General features: G+C 44.4%; 1 protein-coding gene across 1 annotated transcript in view; it reads right to left on the bottom strand.

Annotated features, from left to right (window-relative positions):
* The window catches only part of ITGA9 (integrin subunit alpha 9), a gene marked incomplete at its 5' end in the record, with an annotated part of 338540 nt that overhangs the window by 165939 nt on the left and 152078 nt on the right, over positions 1-20523 (bottom strand). The window contains one exon of the mRNA XM_024756339.1: positions 12030-12179. Within this exon, the coding sequence (XP_024612107.1) occupies positions 12030-12179 (150 nt within the window). The remainder of the gene's footprint in view (positions 1-12029; positions 12180-20523) is intronic.

Genomic DNA, 20523 nt, shown 5'->3' with positions numbered 1-20523 from the left:
TGGGCTCCAGGTAGCATTTCTAGTAGCAAGAGCCTGGCCTTTGACTTCCTGAATCATCTCAGAAGATACCAAGAGAGAAGCTAAGATTTCTTCCCCAGCTAGAGACTATCCACTGGATGTGCACCCTCGCTTGTTTACACACACACTCCACGTGCTTGTGCGGGAGGTTTTTAATAAAGCAGGACAATGTAGAAGAAGATCCAACAGGCTGAAGATTTGGCGGAAAACCAGTTTTCTTCTGAAAAGAGTTTTGGAGGACCAGAACACATTCTTTCCAGAAAACTGCAAAGATAATGGTTGTAATTCAGTTTGCTAATCTTTTGTTAAGGATTTTTGCATCTATGTTCGTCAGCGATATTGGCCTATAATTTTCTTTTTTGGGTGTTGTTCTTGTCTGGTTTGGGATTAGGGTAATGCTGGCCTCGTAAAATGAGTTAGGATGTGTTCCCTTCTCTTCCGATTTGTTTTGGAAGAGTTTGATAATTCATGGGCCCAGCCGCTCTGCGGCATGTGGGATCCTCCCAGACAGGGCCACGAACCCGTGTCCCCTGCATCAGCAGGCGGAATCTCAACCACTGCGCCACCAGGGAAGCCCTAAATCTTCTTTGAATATAAATAAAAAGAAATAAAGAATCGCATGCTGCGGGAGTTCCCTAGTGGTCCAGTGGTTAGGACTTGGCACTTTCACTGCCGTGGCCTGGGTTCAATCCCTGGTTAGAGAACTAAGATCTCGCAAGCCGCATAGCAGGGCCAAAATAAAAATAAAGAATCTCATGCTAAAAAAAAATTGCAAAGATAAAGTATAACACTGAAGAAGAAATTGTAAAAATTCAACAGGTGACTACAAGTACAGCCCAGCCTTTGATAGTAGTATAACCTCTCCTTTGCTCTTTGGATTAACCTTGACGGGAAGCCTGAGAAACAGATACAGCCAGACTTCCGTGGTCAGTAATGTTGAACTACGTACTTGTTTTCCTCACTTGTAGTTGAAAGTGGATGGTTTTCACAGCTGTTTCACCATGGTGCCCTTTCTGAGATTAGCCAGAGGCTGATGCCAAACAGCTAATGCCTATAAAAGTAGGACTGATCAGGCTGAAATAGGGAGTGGGGTGGACACCTCCTCCTCTAACACCCCTTCTCCTCCACTGCACCAACCTGCTCCCTTGAATCCAGGTGTGTGCTCTGGAACCCGCAGGTTGGATGGTCTCTGAGACCTGTCCGGCTCTGATGTCTGGAGTTACTCTGCTCTCTCCTCCCTGCCAACCCCTCAGCTTTCCATCCTCCTGCAGAGACTTTACATATGATAATGAAAATAAACCTTAGAGCTGTAAATAATAGCATTTTAAGCTGGCTGTGCACCTCAGCCAGGAAAGCATTACCTAATGTCCAGGCTGAACAAACACTGAGTCTTTGTGGGCACAGGGCTGGCATCCCACACACCCAGGCATTGAGGGGCCGGGGTGGGAGGTCCAGATGGTGATGGTTTCCAGCACAATGGGTTCAGAGTTTATGGCTTCAACATAGTAAAACGTTAATATTAGAGTAAAACAGTTCACCTTTCCCTTGAAAGATGACAAAGTGAGTATTCTCAACATAGCCAGTGCCTTTCCTCTCACCAGCTGTGTCTCCTCCATCTTGGTCTTCGAAAAAATAGACTCACACGTGCACAAATGTACTGTGGAGTAGGTAAGTCACCCTAAATCACACACCTTGCTCTCCTGCCTGGGGGGAATTCTTAGAGAGTTCATGGAGCACATTCCTTTCAATTACACAGCTTTGCTGAATCTGCAGTGAAGAAATTCTGATACGACGTCCAGTGTCTGCAGGAGGACCTAGCCTTGTGCTCTTTCAGAAGGGCCCTTTCCACTGAGATAGGTTTACTGAGCATCCTCTATGAGCCAGGCAGTGCTAAGCATTGGGGGTCAACAGCAAAAATCAAGGTGTTACCTGGTCTGGGCCCTTATCTGGAGGCTCTGGGGGAAAATGCGCTTCCAGGCATACTCAGGTTGTTTGTGGAATTTACTGCCCTGTGGTTGTAGGACTGAGGTCCCCATTTCCATGCTGACACTCACCAGGGAGGCTCTCTCAGCTCCTCAAGGTTGTCTGCATTCCTTGTCAAGTTGCATCACTGTCTTCAAAGCCAGCAATGGCAGGTCAAGTCCTTCTCAAGCTTCAGATCTCTCTGACTCCTTCCTCTCCTGCATCTCTCTGACCTCCTATTCTTCCTCCTTCCTTCTGCCTCCAGCTGCAGAAAGATTGGGCCCATCTGGATAATCCAGGAAACTCTCCCTAGTGTAAAGCCCATAACCTTAGTTACAACTGCAAAGTCCTTCCCTTTGCCACGTGATGCATTATATTCACGGGTTCCAGGAATGAGGGTGTGGACATCTTTGGGGGCCATTCTGTCTACCACAGTGGGTGGCTGGGAAGTCCAGCCTCAGCCAGGTCTCTTTGGGGGTCTCCTGAGGAAGCCTGAGAGCAGTTATTTCCAAAGCTCTACTCTGTGTATAGGGTTTGAAGCCAGGGCCTCTGTCATAGCCATTGGTATGCTCACCTGTAGGAGAAACATTAGGGCCCCAATGACAGCCCTTCCTGCTTTCCTAGCACACAGGCCAGCCAGAGCTTTCCAGGACCGTTTCATTTCATTCCATACTCTTTCAGCAGCTGAGACCCACTAGGAACTGATGATGAGTCAACTCTCTGAGTGTATCAGACAGAACCTTCATGAACTGACCTGCAAGACCTTCCTGGGGCTGCTAACTGGCCCCCCAGTCCAGGCAGACCACCTCAAGAAGATGTGATGGTCTCCTGTCCCCTACCAGTTCAATCAAGTCCAACTCCCTGGTCAGTGAACAAGTGGCCTTAGAGTGTCTGACTGTACCTCTAGCCCTAATGGCCCCTCTCCTTCTCTTCACTAGATGTTCAGCCACATGGAAGACCATTAGCAACCATCACTCCCTCCTTCTCTGTTGGTCAAAGCCCTCCAGCCCCAAGTATACAAATCCTACTTCTTCCATGAGGCTCCAGCCAATTCTCCCTTCTCCAGAGAGCACCTCCTTATCCTCAGCTGGAAGAGGTCTCTGGAGTGAAATTCACACACACTAGTCTGAATCTCACTTTCTGCTCTGTTTAAGTTATTCCTGTACAGTCTCTAAGTCTACTAAGGCAGCAATGTTTCATTTATCTTTTTATCCACATCTTACGTGTAGCAGACATTCAATTAGCTGAATTGCTCTTAGATTTATAGTCCTTTTAAATTACTCTTCTGGCTAATGGATAAAATACTTTCTTGTTGTTATATCTGTACCAAGTATATCTTGAGGCAAGAGAGGCAGGTCTCTGCTTTCCTTAAATTTTTAAGGTGGAACGTGCATTCATCAGTCTGTATGTTCTACAGAGGCTGTAGCATTAGAGCTCCAATGTTCTCCAAGTGCCCAGAATCCCAACAGGTACTCAGCAACGGTGGCAACCCCACTATTCACACATACAGCCTGGCACCCACCCTGAAACCCATTTTCTCCCAAGGCTGCTCTTCACCCAGCAGAGGGAAGACTTGGCCTCCTGCCTGCCTCACTCACTCCCACTCTCTGCCAAAAGCCTTGGATGCATCAGTAAGCCTGTACTTAACACGCTCTAACCCTTAGCCAGACTCATCAAGAAAAGAAGTGAGAGGACGCAAATCAAAAAAATTAGAAATGAAAAAGGAGAAATCACAACTGACCCCGCAGAAATACAAAGGATTACAAGAGACTACTACAAACAACTATATGCCAATAAAATGGACAACCATGAAAAAATAGACAAATTCTTGGAAAGGTACAATTTTCCAAGACTCAACCAGGAAGAATTAGAAAATATAAACAGACCTATCACAAGTAATGAAAGTGAAACTGTAATTAAAAATCTTCCAACAAACAAAAGCCCAGGACCAGATGGCTTCACAGGTGAATTCTATAAAACACGTAGCGAAGACCTAACAGTGATCCTTCTCAAACTCTTCCAAAAATTTGCAGAGGGAGGAACACTCCCAAATTCATTCTACAAAGCCACCATCACCCCGATACCAAAACCAGAAAAAGATATCACAAAAAAGAAAATTATAGACCAATATTCACTGATGAACATAGATGCAAAAATCTGCAACAAAATACTAGCAAACAGAGTCCAACAACATGTTAAAAGGATCATACACCATGATCAAGTGGGATTTATCCCAGGGATGCAAGGATTCTTCAATATACACAAATCAATCAATGTGATACATCATATTAACAAATTGAAGAATAAAAACCATATGATCATCTCAATAGGTGCAAAAAAAGCTTTTGACAAAATTCAACACCTGTTTATGATAAAAAAAACTCTCCAGAAAGTGGGCATAGAGGGAACCTACCTCAACATAATAAAGTCTATACATGACAAACCCACAGCAAACATCATTCACAATGGTGGAAAACTAAAAGCATTTCCTCTAAGATCAGGGACAAGACAAGGATGTCCACTCTCACCACTCTTATTCAACATAGTTCTGGAAGTCCTAGTCATGGCAATCAGAGAAGAAAAAGAAATAAAAGGAATACAAATTGGAAAAGAAGAAGTAAAACTGTCACTGCAGATGGCATGATGCTATACACAGAAAATCCTAAAGATGCCACCAGAAAACTACTAGAACTAATCAATGAATTTGATAAGGTTGCAGGATACAAAATTAATACACAGAAATCTCTGGCATTCCTATATACTAACAATGAAAAATCAGAAAGAAAAATTAAGGAAATGATCCCATTTACCATCACAACAAAAAGAATACCTAGGAATAAATCTACCTAAGGAGGCAAAAGACTTGTATTCAGAAAACTATAAAACACTGATGAAAGAAATCAAAGATGACATAAACAGATGGAGAAATATACCATGTTCTTGGATTGGAAGAAGCAATATTGTGGAAATGATTATACTACCCAAAGCAATCTACAGATTCAATGCAATCCCTATCAAACTACCAATGGCATTCTTCACAGAATTAGAACAAAAAATTTGTACAATTCGTATGGAAACACATAAGCGCCTGAATAGCCAAAGCAATCTTATGAAAGAAAAACGGAGCTGGAGAAATCAGGCTCCCTGACCTCAGACTATACTACAAAGCTACAGTAATCAAGCCACTATGGTACTGGCACAATAACAGAAATATAGATGAATGGAACAGGATAGAAAGCCCAGAGATAAACCCATGCACATATGATCATCTAATTTACAACAAAGGAGGCAAGAACATACAATGGAGAAAAGACAGCCTCTTCAATAAGTGGTGCTGGGAAAACTGGACAGCTACATATAAAAGAATGAAATTAGAACACTACCTAACTCCATACATAAAAATAAACCCCAAATCGATTAAGACCTAAATGTAAGGCCAGATACTATAAAACTCTTAGAGGAAAACACAGGCTGAACACTGTCTGACATAAATCTCAGCAAGATCTTTTTTGACCCACCTCTTAGAGTAATGAAAATAAAAAAAAAAAATAAACAAATGGGACCTAATGAAACTTAAAAGCTTTTGCACAGCAAAGGAAACCATAAACAAGACGAAAAGACAACCCTCAGAATGGGAGAAAATATTTGCAAATGAAACAACTGACAAAGGATTAATCTCCAAAATACACAAACAGCTCATGGAGCTCAATATCAAAAAAACAAACAACCCAATCAAAAAACGGGCAGAAGACCTAAACAGACATTTCACCAAAGAAGACATACAGATGGCCAAGAAGCACATGAAAAGATGCTCAACATCACTAGTTATTAGAGAAATGCAAATCAAAGCTTCAATGAGGTATCATTTCACACCTAAGAATGGCCATTATCAAAAAATCTAGAAACAATAAATGCTGGAAAGGGTGTGGTGAAAAGGGAACCCTTCTGCACTGTTGGTGGGAATGTAAATTGATACAACAACCATGGAGAACAGTATGGAGGTTCCTTACAAAACTAAAAATAGAACTACCATATGACCCAGCAATCTCACTACTGGGCATATACACTGAGAAAACCATAATTCAAAGAGAGCATATACCACAATGTTTATTGCAGCACTATTTACAATAGCCAGGACATGGAAGCAACCTAAATGTCCATGGACAGATGAATGGATAAAGAAGACGTGGCACATATATACAACGGAATATTACTCAGCCATAAAAAGAAACGAAATTGAGTTATTTGTAGTGAGGTGGGTGGACCTAGAGTCTGTCATACAGAGTGAAGTAAGTCAGAAAAAGAAAAACAAATACCATATGCTAACGCATATGTATGGAATCTAAAAAGAAAAAAAAAAAGGTACTGATGAATCTAGTGGCAGGGCAGAAATAAAGACGTAGACACAGAGAATGGACTTGAGGACATGGGGTGGGAGGGGAAAGCTGGGGCAAAGTGAGAGTAGCATGGACATATATACACTACCATATGTAAAAGAGATAGCTAGTGGGAAGCAGCAGCATAGCACAGGGAGATCAGCTCGGTGCTTTGCGACGACCTAGAGGGGTGGGATAGGGAAAGTGGGAGGGAGGCTCAAGAGGGAGGGGATATGGGGATATACGTATGCATATGGCTGATTTACTTTGTTGTACAACAGAAACTAACACAGCATTGTGAAGAAATTATACTCCAATAAAGATGTATAAAAAAATAATAAAAATAAATTTTAAAAAACATGCTCTAGTCACTGACTCCATGTTATATACACTGTGCAGCTATTCCACCTGAACTAGACCATCAATGAGGGCAGACCCTGACTCTAAAAGATCGCCAGAATTTAACCCACTCTATTGCGCAACCTATGTACCAACATGGGCTTTTAGTGCCTTTTAGTTGAAGAGACTAAGGCACTTAAATCCTAAAGTTACCCGGCAAAATGAAGAGTTTCAATGAGTTTATTCCTTCCTAGGAAAGAGGTTAGATGCTCTTTGTGGACCTGTCACATACATACAAGTTAAAAATCAGCTCTGCTTCCTAGAGTGAGCCTAGCTCTCAGAATCTTTCCCTTAAATTAAGCCAACATCTGGAAGACACATGGAGAAAGATCATTAAATTATTATTTTTTTTTTTTTGCCATAATCAGGAAAAGGAGTAAAGCAAGGATCATTCTCCCAGAATTTTTCTCAGGCTCCTGGACAATCTTCTCAATCTAAGGACAATATTTTTCTTTCATTTTAATTTCAACCAAAGAAATCACATGGTTAAAATAATAACCTCCTGCCACACACCTCCATATACTGAGTCCTCCTCTCAAGAGGAACCACTCTTACCCATGTCCATTTATGTTTCTTTTGATGATTAATTTCCATATCTCTAGAAAATATACTGATACTACTACTTCTTGATTTATCAGATTTAGACATTATCTCACTGAATTCCTTCCATGATAGACAAGAATTGAACTCACCTATATGAAGGCCCCCTCCCACCATCCACCTTCCTAATTTTGACAGGCAAATCGTTACTCTCAGCTCCTCTGCTGCACTGGTTCTCAAATGTTAGCTGCATCAGAATTACCTGATCAGCTTGTTAGAACTCAGATTGCTGGGACCCACCCATGAGTTTCTGATTAAAGGGTCTGGGGTGGGGTCCAAGAATTTTCATTTCTGACAACAACCCAAGGGAGTTTGATGCTGCTGGTTCAGCGACCACACTTTAAGAAGCACTGCTCTACTGGTAACCTCTGCAATTTTAAGTAATCACAACTTTTTCTTGTTGCCTCAAGTTTTACAGTATCTCTTGGCTCACCAATTTAAAAGATTAAGACATTAAAACAACTTGTTTTGTTCTATTTTAAACTCTATACAGTAAAACTAAAGACATTTACACTATGTACTGTAACCATAACTGATTTGGCTTGACTGTAAATACTAACAACCAATAAATCATGTTGTCATTATGGCCTCTTGATTACTGTTCACAGCAGAGCCAAGACAAGTGTCATGATTACATATCTTCCTCTACAGGTGCAAAGTTAAACTACTAGAATACTCAACTTTTGCTTAAGGGAGAATGCTTCTAGTATTAAGGTCCTTCTCTTCCGTATATTCTTCTATTTGCTTAAAATCCCACCACATTTTAATTTGTCTTATATTTGAACCATGACATATTGGCCATGTTTTTATTTTCCTGGGAATTTTTGACTGCCTTTATTTTTTCTTATCCATAGAAAAAATATATTCCATCTACACTGTATCCTGAATATTTGCTACTCTCTTGTCATTCTGCTATGGCTGGCTTCATTCTTCTCAAAGTTCATTGATCCCCTGTTCTAAACTGATCAACTGTTTTTTAGACTTGCTGCACAGTTGTAATCCTGGAATTTCTTGTCATTAGACTTCTAGGAGTTAGTTCTTACATCCCCCATATTGCTCCTTCTAATTGTCACCCTTGTTTTCTTGGAGTGCATCTCAGGTGATTTCCTTGGAGAGGCTACTAGGGATGTAAACTTTCTGCGTCCTTGCTTGTCTGAAAAATAACTTTATTTTGACCTCATACTTGACTGTTTGGCTAAGTATAAAATCCTAGTTTCAAAATCACTTTCTCTCAGAGCTTTGAAGCCCTTATTTCACATATGCTTTCTTCCAATCTTGCTAATAAGAAGTCTAATGGACAACTTAGTGTGACTCTAATTATGTCGTTAGTGGACAAATATTCCTCACTACCACCATCCTGTACTCCTTGTCCTGGAAGCATTTAGAACTTTCCTTATGTGTTAGGAGTATTACCATTTCAAAATGATGTATCTAGGATATTTTTGGTTTATCCTGCTTGCAAGTCTGGGGGTCCTTTAAATTTAAAAAAGTGTCTCTCTGTAACTCTGGGAAATTTTATTACATTATCTGTCATAATGTTTTTCATTTTCTCTGTTTGCTTTTTCTGATATTCCTATTACTTGGATATAGGACCTTGCAGATTGATGCTTTAGCTCTTTACTATTTGTCTTTTAGCTCTGCTTACTGGGAGATTTCTTATCATTATCTTCTACTACATTTTTGGCTCTGCATCCATATTGTTAATTTTCAAGAAACTTTTCCTTGTTCTTTCTTTCTTTTAAGAAGAAATAGAATTCCAACCACTTTCTAATGGATAGAATATATTATTGAATCTCCTTGTGTTTATTACATAGAGTATAAATTGGTATTTAAATTGTTATAATCTCTTCTATTCCTTAAAGAATTTATTTCCTTCTAAGTCAGTTTTCTGTAGGTGTATTTTGGTTTTTTTCTCCATGTACCACATCTCCCCTCAATTTCAGATTTCCTTGGTTGTCCATTCATTTTTAAGAATAAAGTAAAAGAGCTGATTGGAAAATCTGGGTGTTTGGGTGGATGGTGGGAGGGGAAGCTAGCTCTTACATTGGAGGCTCCAAATGCCAGAAGAAATAAGGCTTCCCCCTGAGGAAACAGCCCACCTACACTATCTCAACCAGGTTATTCAATTCTTTAGAAAATAAAAGGCCTGGCTTCTTGCTATTCTGCATGGCTGGAGTATGTAGGTGTGGGGACAGGGGCAGAAAGTCAACTCTTCCACAAACGAACCTTCACTTAACACCCCCCTTCCCTGTTTCCAGCCCCATTTCTCACTCCTGAACCCCTCTGAAACTGCTGGCCTGGCAGTGGCTACAGCCTCTCTGGACACATGGGTGGACAGGCACCCAGCCCCTCCATGTACAGTGCAAGGTTCACCCACCAACACTCTTCCTTCTTCTTTACTCATTCCAAAAATCCCTGGACTCTCTCATTGGCTGATGCCCCTTCCCCAACAGCATTCATCTCCCTGTTCTGATTTACTCATTTATAATCACTATAATGGGGTCTCAGGAAGCACAGACATAAATATTTATGCTTGCTTGGCCATCTTGAACATAAGTGACCAAGAAGAGCATTTTCATACTAATCTGTCCCTACATCTCTGCCTTTGATCAGGTTGCCTCAATCTAAAAATGCTAGTAAAGGTTCTAAGATGCTCTTCACTAAAGAAGGCCCACTCTGTGCCACTGATGGATTGGTAGAAATGAGAGTTGGGTTCATTGTAGAAGGGATGCCAAGGGCTAGCAAGATGCTCAACAGAGGAGGCCGCTACCTCACAGGGTCATTTCAGAGGTAAAACAAGCACAGGGTACCCTGAAATGATTCCCAGCACCCCAAGTTTGGACTACTCTCATAACCCAACTTTATTGGGCCAGCAAAATTCCACCTTAGAGAGCAAAGTATTAATAGGACGGGGAACTCATGATCTAGGAATTATCATAATATTCTGGTTTACTGGGTCCCCAGCCTGACCTCTTGGCCCAACTTCACTGTCAGGAGATGATACACACTTCTACTCCTCAGTCAAGGTAGGAGTCATCAGCTTCCCGTCCCGCCTCTTCATCTTATCTTCCTGTCTTCATCTTCCTCATGCCTCCCCTCTACCCTGCTCCACCACTTAGACACCCAGCATCCTCCTGGTCTCTCCCCTAACTCCCCCAGAGCCTTCTCCAAGTATCAGTGACCGGCTGGACATTCTGGCCACCCTACAGGTCACTTGTGTTTTGAAAGTTCATGTTTGACTTCAAAAGAAGCATCCAAAAAGGCAGTGTTGCCAGTAGGTTGTGTGTATACGGGTAGCAACTTCTGCCCACATCCCTTTACAACTGCTGCCCCTCCCCCAGCTGATGTGCTACAGGCGGCTAACGGCTCACATCTGCAGCCTCCTCCAGAGAACTGTCCACAGCCGCAGGGAGTCTCCTTCAAGGAGGGCTACACTCCCCTTCCATCCCCCACAACCAGCCAATGGCTGACGAGTAAGGGGTACAAAAGGCCAGACCCTTCCCTCAAGGAGAGGATGGCTCTTTGCTGTAATTTATGCTCCAAAGCTTCCTGCCTCAGGCCAAAGCTAGACTTTAGCTGAGACCACATACTTGCTCACTCTTTCCCCTTTCCTTACAGGGTTCTCTTAAGAGCATAGCTTCATTAGACTAAGTTGCTCCTAAATCCCCGTCTTAGGCTCTGTTTCTGGGGAACCTGACCCAAGACCACATGGGAGAGACTTTGGGAGAAAATGAGGACATCTTGGTAAAAATCTTACATCTCGAACTCCAAACACTTCTCTGTGGTTCTATTTACAACTCTCATCTGCAAGGCGTGGGTCACTGATCTGCTAGTTTTCCCATAAGCTCAGGGCAGTCAGAACTGCGGAGCCTGGGGCTGGTGGGTGGTTCCACAGCTTTGCCCCACCCCACCCAGGAGTCTGGTTTAGCCAAAAAACAGTTTTGTCTGACCTTCCCCAGGTCCTGGATCTGTGATGATCTTGGGTGTTAAAGATTTAGAACCAGACTTGGGATCCCAGATTTCTTACATATTTCCTGCATCATCATCAGCACTGTCTATCTCTCAGATGACTCGGGGCAGACAGGCCAGTGATGCTGCACAGCGTTAGCTCCTGGCTCACTCCTACCCTGTATGGCCTCGTACGGCCTGCACCCCACGTCACCCTGCAGCTCCTCCACACAGCAGCACAGCCCGGAATCTGCCAAGTTGGGGAGGATGGTGAGAGCCTGTGCTCACAGTGCTCTGCCTGCCAAAGATCCTGAGCGGGGCATTCTCAACTCAACCACCAATTCTAGCAAGAGGAAGTTCTTGCTTCTTCACCCCACTCATACTCCCATCAATAAAACATGTACTGTGTGTAGAGCACTCACTAGGTGCTGATCTGAGCTCTGGAAACAGTGTAGGAACAGGAGGCAAGTGCTGGGGCCAAGCAGCCAGTTCATGACCTCAAAGAGATCATCATTTTCTAATTGCTTGAGAATAGCCTCGATGAATTTAAATCACGTGGTTGTTAGACACAAACCCCTAAATCATACATTTCATCATTTTGCAGATCGGGAAAGGGAGGCCCAGGAGGGGGTGTGGCTGGCCATGGGCTCCCAGGCCACCAGGGTCATTACTTCTGCATAGGCACCTGCCACCTGGGGTCCCAGCCGTGAGCTTTCAGGTGCTCACCTGATTCTTCTGGGCAATCTTTTGTCCCTTTTTCCAGCGGAGCACGGGGGTCAGGGCTGGCAGCTCCCTCTCCTCCTCTCCCATCACATGCTCACCCAGGCTGTAGGCGGCCTCGAACACGATGGGGCTGATGACGTCCTGCACTCTCCGCTGAAACAATAAACACACAGGCACGTGAGCGGCGGGCGCTGCTGACATGTGCAGAGCATTTCAACAGTTTACAAAGACCTTCCACATGGACTGCCCCGTGTGAGTCTCACAGCCACCCTTGTGTGGCTGGATTTTATTGCTTTCATATTTTAGATGAGGTAATGAGGCCGAGAGTGATGACTGTCCTGTCCAAGGTCACTCTGCTAATGAGTGGGGGCTTTCCCCGCTCTACCTCCCATGGTACGAAATTATCGTCTCTTTAGCATGTGGAAGACATTACCTTAGTCATCTTCCAAATATTCTTATAACCTAGTTGGCAGGCAGGCAAGCATCTGTACTCATAGTGCACTGCTAACCTTCCCATCTGTCGTGTTTTGATCATCAAAGCTCTTCTGCCTTGAGGTAAATATGGACTGTGTGTTAGGGCAGGAGACCTGAAGACACTGGGGCCTGGCATCTGCCCAGAGCTGGGCATCAATGGAGCCAGGGATGAAGTCCAGCTTCTGGCCTGTGTTCCTTCCTTTGGAGCCGAGAACTTTAAGAGCCAAGGGAGTGATAGGTCCATAGTCACAATGAACACCTACAAGATGCCAGGCACTGCACTAGGTTTTCTAGAGCAGGGGTCCCCAACCCCTGGGCCGTGGACTGATATCAGTCCATGGCCTGTTAGGACCTGGCCACACAGCAAGCGGTGAGCAGTGGGCGGAGCTTCATCTGCCGCTCCCCACTGCTCACATTACCGCCTGAACCATCCCTCCGCATCACCCCTGTCCGTGGAAAACCTGTCTTCCATGAAACCAGTCCCTGGTGCCAAAAAGGTTGGGGACCGCTGTTCTACAGAGACAAGCCACACGTTCAAACCCTGCAGCTGGGTTTATTCCCCACCATCGTATAATAAAAGGAAGATGAAGGCACAAGTTCCCCAGGCCACAAGGCTGATAAGGATTCTGAGTCACATCTGCTCAATCCTGGAGTTCTTGACCTTTCTGGCCCAGGTCTCACTGGCTCCTGGGTACTCTGGCCGCCCCCCCCAGGGCTCAAAAGTTAGAGTTTGAGGAAGGAATAAAGCATCAGTATCCCTGCATCCCAGGCCAGCATGCTCTATGGAAGGTGGGCTTCCAAAGGGAGCAGGGTAAATCTCAGAAGTAGCACCAACGAGCCACTGCCTGCAGCCCCACTTCCTGCATCTGTCAGGGAAAGATGACGGGATGCTCAACAGAGGAGGCCGCTACCTCACAGGGAGCTGGCAAGGAGGCAGGAGTGGGAGGCGCTAGGTGGGCAGGCAGAGGCCAACCAACCCCAAGGCCGTGAGCAGATCCAAGGACTTCACACTACGCTCCACATGAAGTCTGGTGGAGTTGGGAGCAGACTAGTGCTGTGTTCAAAACAGTAGAAAGTTTTAAAGTTCCCAAGAGGCACACAGTGAGGAGCTGGCTCCTACCCCACCCCCTGGATACCCAGCGCCCCCTCCAGAGACAGACACGCCTGTCAGTTCCGGTTTATCCGTCCAGCCTATGCACATGTGGGGAACTGGTGGCTTACAGCAAGCTGCAGTTTGCCTTCCTCACTCAGCATGTACCAGTTCACCAGGGGGAGGTTAATGAAAGGGTCTGTGATCGAACAAGCTGGGGGGATACCAGGTTACACAGTTAAAGGGGTGTTTAGTCTCTTTTGTTTATTGTTTGTTTTTACTGCAACTGCCTCCCACAAAGAGTAGGATGGCCCCAGGTCTACCAGGGCACAGGACCCTGTGTTTCCCTGGAGATCCTTGGGGCATGTACGTGGAGTGGAACATGCTCAGAGACACAGAAAATCTCCTGCAGCAGCCCAGGAAAGGAGATGGTGCCCAGGCCGGGGCGGGGAGGCAGACGGAGCTGCTGCATGTGGGCTGCGGGGGACAGATGACTCTGGGGTGGGAGCCTGAGTGACATACTCAGGAAAGCATTCAGCTGGGAATAGATTCAATCATTTATGTAAATAAAACACAGAACCTTTTGGGGGAGTGACAGGGGAACCTCTGGATAAGCTACTTCCACAAAATTCTCTAGAACTTCAGATTTTAGGAGCAGATCTTTAATGCTCCTGTCCTTTCTGTGAGCAAAGCACACACCTGGGATCCAGATCCCCTCCACCTACTGACCGACTCTCCTAAACAGAATGTAAATACTGCATGGGCACAGAGAACAGTGAAGGAGTGCAATCTCAATGTTTTCACAGATAAACGCTTCAGTGTTTCTTTAAGGGTGACTGCCTTAAGATTTTGCATTTAAATCCTTCATGCCGAAATAAGTCAGTTATTACACGCTGTTACTCTTGTGGGAGGAACTGAAGATGGGGGTGGGGAGGCAGAAGCCACGGAACATTTCCTGGCTACCACATGTATTCCAGAGACTGGGCCAACCTCCTCCCAGACATCCTTTTACTTAATCTGCACCACACCCAAGCTGGTAGACTGTTGCTCCCATTGTACAGATGAACGCAAATAAACTGTGCTCCGTCCCCAAACCAGTAAGTGGTGGAACCGGACTCATTCTTAGAACCAGAAGCAAAACTGCTTTCCTTGAAGCCCATGAAATACTGTTTAAAAATCATCCCAATTGCTTTAGGTTCTGACATCACCCTGAAATATTACCTATCTACTTAGGAGGATACAGGGCAAGGGGAAGGAAATGTTCCTCATACAAGGAAGAATGTGAGTAAATGACAAATAACTAAAGAAATAGGGACTTGAAGGGAGGGCTGTTTCTAAATGTGCAGTCATTCTGTGTCTTAGTCAGGGCACAGCTATTTGGGGTGAGTAATGAATTGTGACACCTAGCGGTACAGACGCTGTGCTCTGACACTGACTGCATGAACCAGTTTTAACTATGATGTTTGAGAAACACCTTCTTATGACGTGTCCAGTAGCTCTGGGCAGAAGGGGCCTACCCCACACTGAGCCATGGGTGGAGGCAGGGGAGGACACAGCAATTAGAAACAAGCCAGCAGGGCTTCCCTGGTGGCGCAGTGGTTAAGAATCCACCTGCCCTGGTGGCCAGAAGGTGCAGGACTACAGGGCTCATGGCAGAATAGGGTCAGCAGGATGCCACTCACACTTCAGCTGGTTGCCCAGTAAGAGTTTCACCGCTTGTATATAATAGGACTTTTCTCACATCTCCATTTCTTTTAGCCTTTTGATTGCCAACCTCAATATTCTTCCAAGGCAATTCTGGAATAAACACATTATGAAAAACTGGGCCTTTTTTAATTCCAGGAATCCCAAAGTCAACCCAGCAGCATATTAGGACTAGATGTGATTTCAAGTAAATCCTTTGAAGGGTAGATAACACTGCCTCAGCCTTTCAGGGAAGCTGTGAAGACAGTGGAGGTTGCAGCACAGGAAACAAGGGAGCAATGGTACTTATAGACATTGGTTAACAGCCACCATGGGGTCTGTAAATTCCAAGATACTTCCAGGATATGCATATTCTCTGTGCATATAGATAGACCAGGTTTTGGCAGCCTGGGGGCAGCCATCTGACAGAAATGCAAGTGCTGGCTGCTGGGAGAGCAAAGGGGCTGTGATAGCATCTGTTATGCCACAGTTTATATAAGTGTAAGTATATATGCTTTCTTTTCAGTTGTCTTTTCAATAAATATATCTCCTTATTTAAAAAAATGGGCCACGGTGACTTTGCTTGAAGAGCTATATACTGTGGTGACATTATTATGGCCTTGTTAGGCTACTACCTTTTCTCTGTAGTCCTTCTTGATCTCACATTCATAATATTGAGAAACATATCTCAGGAGGCCTGATGGGTTTTTTTTAAGTTAATTAATTAATTTATTTACTTTTGGCTGCGTTGGGTCTTTGTTGCTGTGCGCGGCCTTTCTCTAGTTGTGGCGAGCGGGGGCTACTCTTCATTGCAGTGCGCGGGCTTCTCATTGCGGTGGCTTCTCTTGTTGCAGAGCATGGATTCTAGGCACGCAGGCTCAGCAGCTGTGGCTCGTGGGCTCTAGAGCACAGGCTCAGTAGTTGTGGCTCACGGGCTTAGTTGCTCCGTGGCATGTGGGATCTTCCCGGACCAGGGCTCGAACCTGTGTCCCCTGCATTGGCAGGCGGATTCTTAACCACTGCGCCACCAGGGAAGCCCCCTGATGATGTTTTTTAATTTACTAGAAGATATCTTCCGATAACCCCGGGCAGAAAGACTGAACTAACATCTGGATGGATGGATGAGTTAATGTTTTTTTGACTAAAAGATCCAAAAGATAGGGCAGGATCAATGAGATAGGCTGATCATATTTAAGAGAGGCCCAGTGGTTTATCAATATCATTTTCTTTCTTGGCATATCTCACTAAGCTCTGATACAAATTACTTAAGGTTTAATACGATGTCAAATTTATGAGTCTCCTCTAGAATATTAATTTATATGAAGTCACTGAATCATACTGTTTTGAAGTTAGAAGAAACTATGATGTTACTTAACTCAATCCTCTCATTTTAAAATTGAAGAACCCATAGTTGAAGAGATAAAGTATCTTCCCAGGAAAGTGTAGATTTAAAAATACGAAGGATGTTACTTTGCTCAATTATTGCTCAATTATTTGCTCAATTATTTCCCTGACCCTTCTTCCTTACATGCTATTCAATTTTAATAGTGTTCCCCTCTGTCTTCCTGCAATGTGAATATGGTAGGCACTTATGGCTGTATCAAAAAGAAAGTTCAAATCGTGTTTCAAGTGGCTGTGCATTATGTTGTAGCTTATACAGCTTTCTAGAGTATATTTTAAAAATTCCTTCTTATTCCATATTAGCTCATATGGTAGTATAAGATTGATCATTTGATTTTCTAAGTGGGTATAAAATTTTAAACATATACAGTGGTTCTAAGGAAAAGTACTTTTTTTTTTCCTTCAAAATTGTTCTTCATAGTGGTATGTGATCAGGAAGGCAAAAAATCTCAAATTTCTAAACAGCATACAGGCACAAGAGGTCACAGTTAAGGTTACCTTTGGAGTTCTAATTCTGAATTTCCTGAATTTTGTGGGTTTAAATCACAATTTTAATGTTCCATTAATGCAAATTGCTTTTTTTTTTTTACACTGAATTGTGTATGTCTTTTATTCTGCACTAATGGACATTGTGTTGATTTCTGTGACTATCAAGGAGAGTTCAATATTCTGGTAAAACTCTTTTTAGTTAATGTTTTATTTTTTAAATCCTTTTACTTGAGTTTGACTAAGACAATTTAAAAGCTTTTCTATCAATAACTAATTTTATTTTATAAACACAGAGCAATATGGTTTTGTATATTTAAAATTAAAATGTGCCTTCTGAAAACTTTGAAAATAAAAAAAAAAAAAAAAAAAAGAAAAAAAAGAATCCACCTGCCAATGCAGGGGACACGGGTTCAAGCCCTGGCCCGGGAAGATCTCACATGCTGTGGAGCAACTAAGCCTGTGCGCCCCAACTACTGAGCCTGTGCTCTAGAGCCCACAAGCCACAACTACTGAGCCCACATGCCACAATTACTGAAGCCTGCGCACCGAGAGCCCATGCTCCGCAACAAGAGAAGCCACTGCAATGAGAAGCCCACTTGCCGCAACTAGAGAAAGCCCACGGGCAGCAACGAAGACCCAACACAGCCACAAATAAATAAATAAATAATTTTTTTAAGTCAGTTTAAAAAGAAGAAAAAGAAACAAGTCAGCACCCCAGAAAGGACAGCCCCTTCTCCCCACACTGTGTTTGCTTTCTTTTATCTGAGCTGCAAAGGAAAAGTAGCAGCAACATTTCGTGGTTTCCTTTGCATTGTTGGAAGTGTGGCCTCTCTCAGCCCAGCACTGCAATGAAATGAAGGGACCCCTCAGGATGGAGAAGGAGGCTTAGGGGTTTGGGCAGAGGCTCTAGTTGCTGACATTTTACTGCTTAAAAATATTCACCACTACAAACAGAAGCTTCCCAAGCTGAACACACTTACTTATGATAGACCAAAAGCCAATAATCCACCTTTTCCTGCTAAAAATCTACTGTACCCTCCTTTTCTGAAAAATGAAAGAGGCTACACAGAGAAGAACCTTCAGACTGGCGGCTGAGGTTTTATAGGGAACTTGACATATGTGCAATTTGAAATTTATTGGGTGCTTACTTTATGCCAGGCAATGTGCTGGGCCCCAGGGAGATGGAGATGAAAGACCTTGGAGGAAACAGGCAGGCAGTGACAACCTAGTGCAACATGTACTAGAAGAGAGGCGGCTCTGGGAACACAAACAAGAGCACCTGATTCAGACTGCAGGTTGGCGGGCTTCACAGAGGAAGGGAAGTCCCTGGGCTCAGTCAGATGACAGAAGGACATTAGCCAGGGGGCAGGCATGGCCGGTACACACAGCAGGGGGGAGAGGGCATGGGTGTCCAGTGGATTACATGTGCTCCCCAAAGGTGGGACAGTCAGGTTAGTTGGCAGGTGGGAGGGGAGAGGAGGCTGAAGCAGAGACGAGATTTCACGGGGACTTAAAGGGTGTGTTGATTTCAACCTAAAATCTAGGGAGAGCTAGATTTTAGGTAAGGCAGCGGGGTATCGTAATGCAAGAGACTGTGTTACAGAAAAATCCCTCAGGTTTCTCGGATGGATGGGGGTGAGATTGGAGGTAGGAAGGCTGTGTTGTAGAAAGATCCCTCTATCTGTAGCATGGAAGTGGATTGATGGGCGGAGATCCGGGGGTGAACAGTCTAACATAGGGGTTCACAGGAAAGATGGAGAGAGCCTGGGCCAGGACACAGGAGGGGGATGGGGAACGGGAGGGAGGTGAGGCTGCCTCAGGAAGAAGAGATGCTGCGGCTTGGTGACTGGAGGTGGGGGATGAGAGAAAAAGAATCATGGAAGGTACCCCAGTGTTCAGCTCAGGTGAGTGAGTGGACCTGGCAGCCCCTCATCACCACGGGGAACCAGGAGAGGGAACAAGTGTGCAAGCTGTTTAGGTGTGAACATACTAAGGTTTGTTAAAACACAGAAATCCTCTTCCTGTCTCCAAATGCCAACTCCACAAGCAATCTCCCAGAATACACTGATCTGGGCCTAAAACTTCATGCTACCTTTTCTCTTCCACAAAACTGCTCCCTTGCCCCAGCGTCCAGGGTAAGCCTCCCCAGCACTGGCTCACCCAGACCTACCACAGACCCTCTGTCTACACTTTGAGCTCATCCACCCGTCCTCCAGGGACGAGCTTTGCCCTCCTTCAAACCACACTATTCTCCTCCCTCGGTGCACCTCACACGCACAGCTGTTCTGTTGGGGCCCCGAGGGAGGACTGCAGGGCCAGGGAGGGTCTGATGACAAGAGGGAGAGAGACCCTTAGGGAAACGCGGTTGAGTACCTCCATTCCTTCACGGGGAGTCCCGGCTTTTCCTTCTCATTCATTAGCTTGCCTGTGAAATCGAAGTAACTCAGATGGAACACCCAGCAGGGAGGCTCGTGACAGGCAGGGGCCACCCACTCAAGGGTTCCACCAGAGGAGGGGTCACTCTGCCCTGTTATCCTAGGGCATCTAGGCCGTTGTGAGGGTCAGAAGCCCGAAAGTCTTCTGTCTCCTTTACTTGCGGAAACAGGGAATTTTCCCTGGTGAGTATAAGCCTCAAATCACGGACCCCCACCCACCTGGCCAAGGGAAGATATGCCTCACTATCCGGTGGACTCGATTCCAAGCCCCATGTAAGCAGGACCCGAGCACCGCGCACCCCTCGACCAGCCACGTGAATTAGAAACTGACCTCATGCTGCTTTTCTCCAAGAAATGAAGGGTTTTTATCCTCCTTAGCTAACTAGCAGCTACAGAGGTAAACTAAATGAAAACAGGAAAGGATGACCTTACTTTATATTTGCAAATAACACAGAAGGCCAGCAAATAAGCAGCTAGCATTAAGCCAGATAATCGGTTTAGGAAAAAACCCTCTAAGGGCTTTTTAAAGATGCCTCAGTATTTTTCTATTTTCAAACATGTGATCTTTTTGTCCCCTCCCTCCTGTATCCTTTCTCACGATTCCTCTGCTCTCTACACCCAGCTCTATTGCCTACGATTACCTAGCAGGCAGCCCTAGAAATGAGAAGTCTTCAAAGTGGAAAGCCTTTTCCTTTATCTCAATAACCATAACAATCAGAATGGCAGTTAAAGTGTTAGAGGAGAGCTTAGAATTCCCATAAGCTTGAAGATTCTTCCAAAAGCAAACAGGATTTTGCATTTCTGGTAATAATAGAGGGACTTGCTGAAGAGCTATCATTTCACTGAGAACTAGAAAAGCTGGAAAACACACACACACACACACACACACACACACACACACACACACACACACACACACACACAC

This window comes from Neophocaena asiaeorientalis, unplaced genomic scaffold, assembly GCF_003031525.2.
Source record: "Neophocaena asiaeorientalis asiaeorientalis breed wild unplaced genomic scaffold, Neophocaena_asiaeorientalis_V1.1 scaffold265, whole genome shotgun sequence".
Taxonomy (NCBI): domain Eukaryota; kingdom Metazoa; phylum Chordata; class Mammalia; order Artiodactyla; family Phocoenidae; genus Neophocaena; species Neophocaena asiaeorientalis.
Note: the sequence above shows the minus strand (reverse complement) of the source record. Positions and strands in the feature narration are given on the sequence as shown.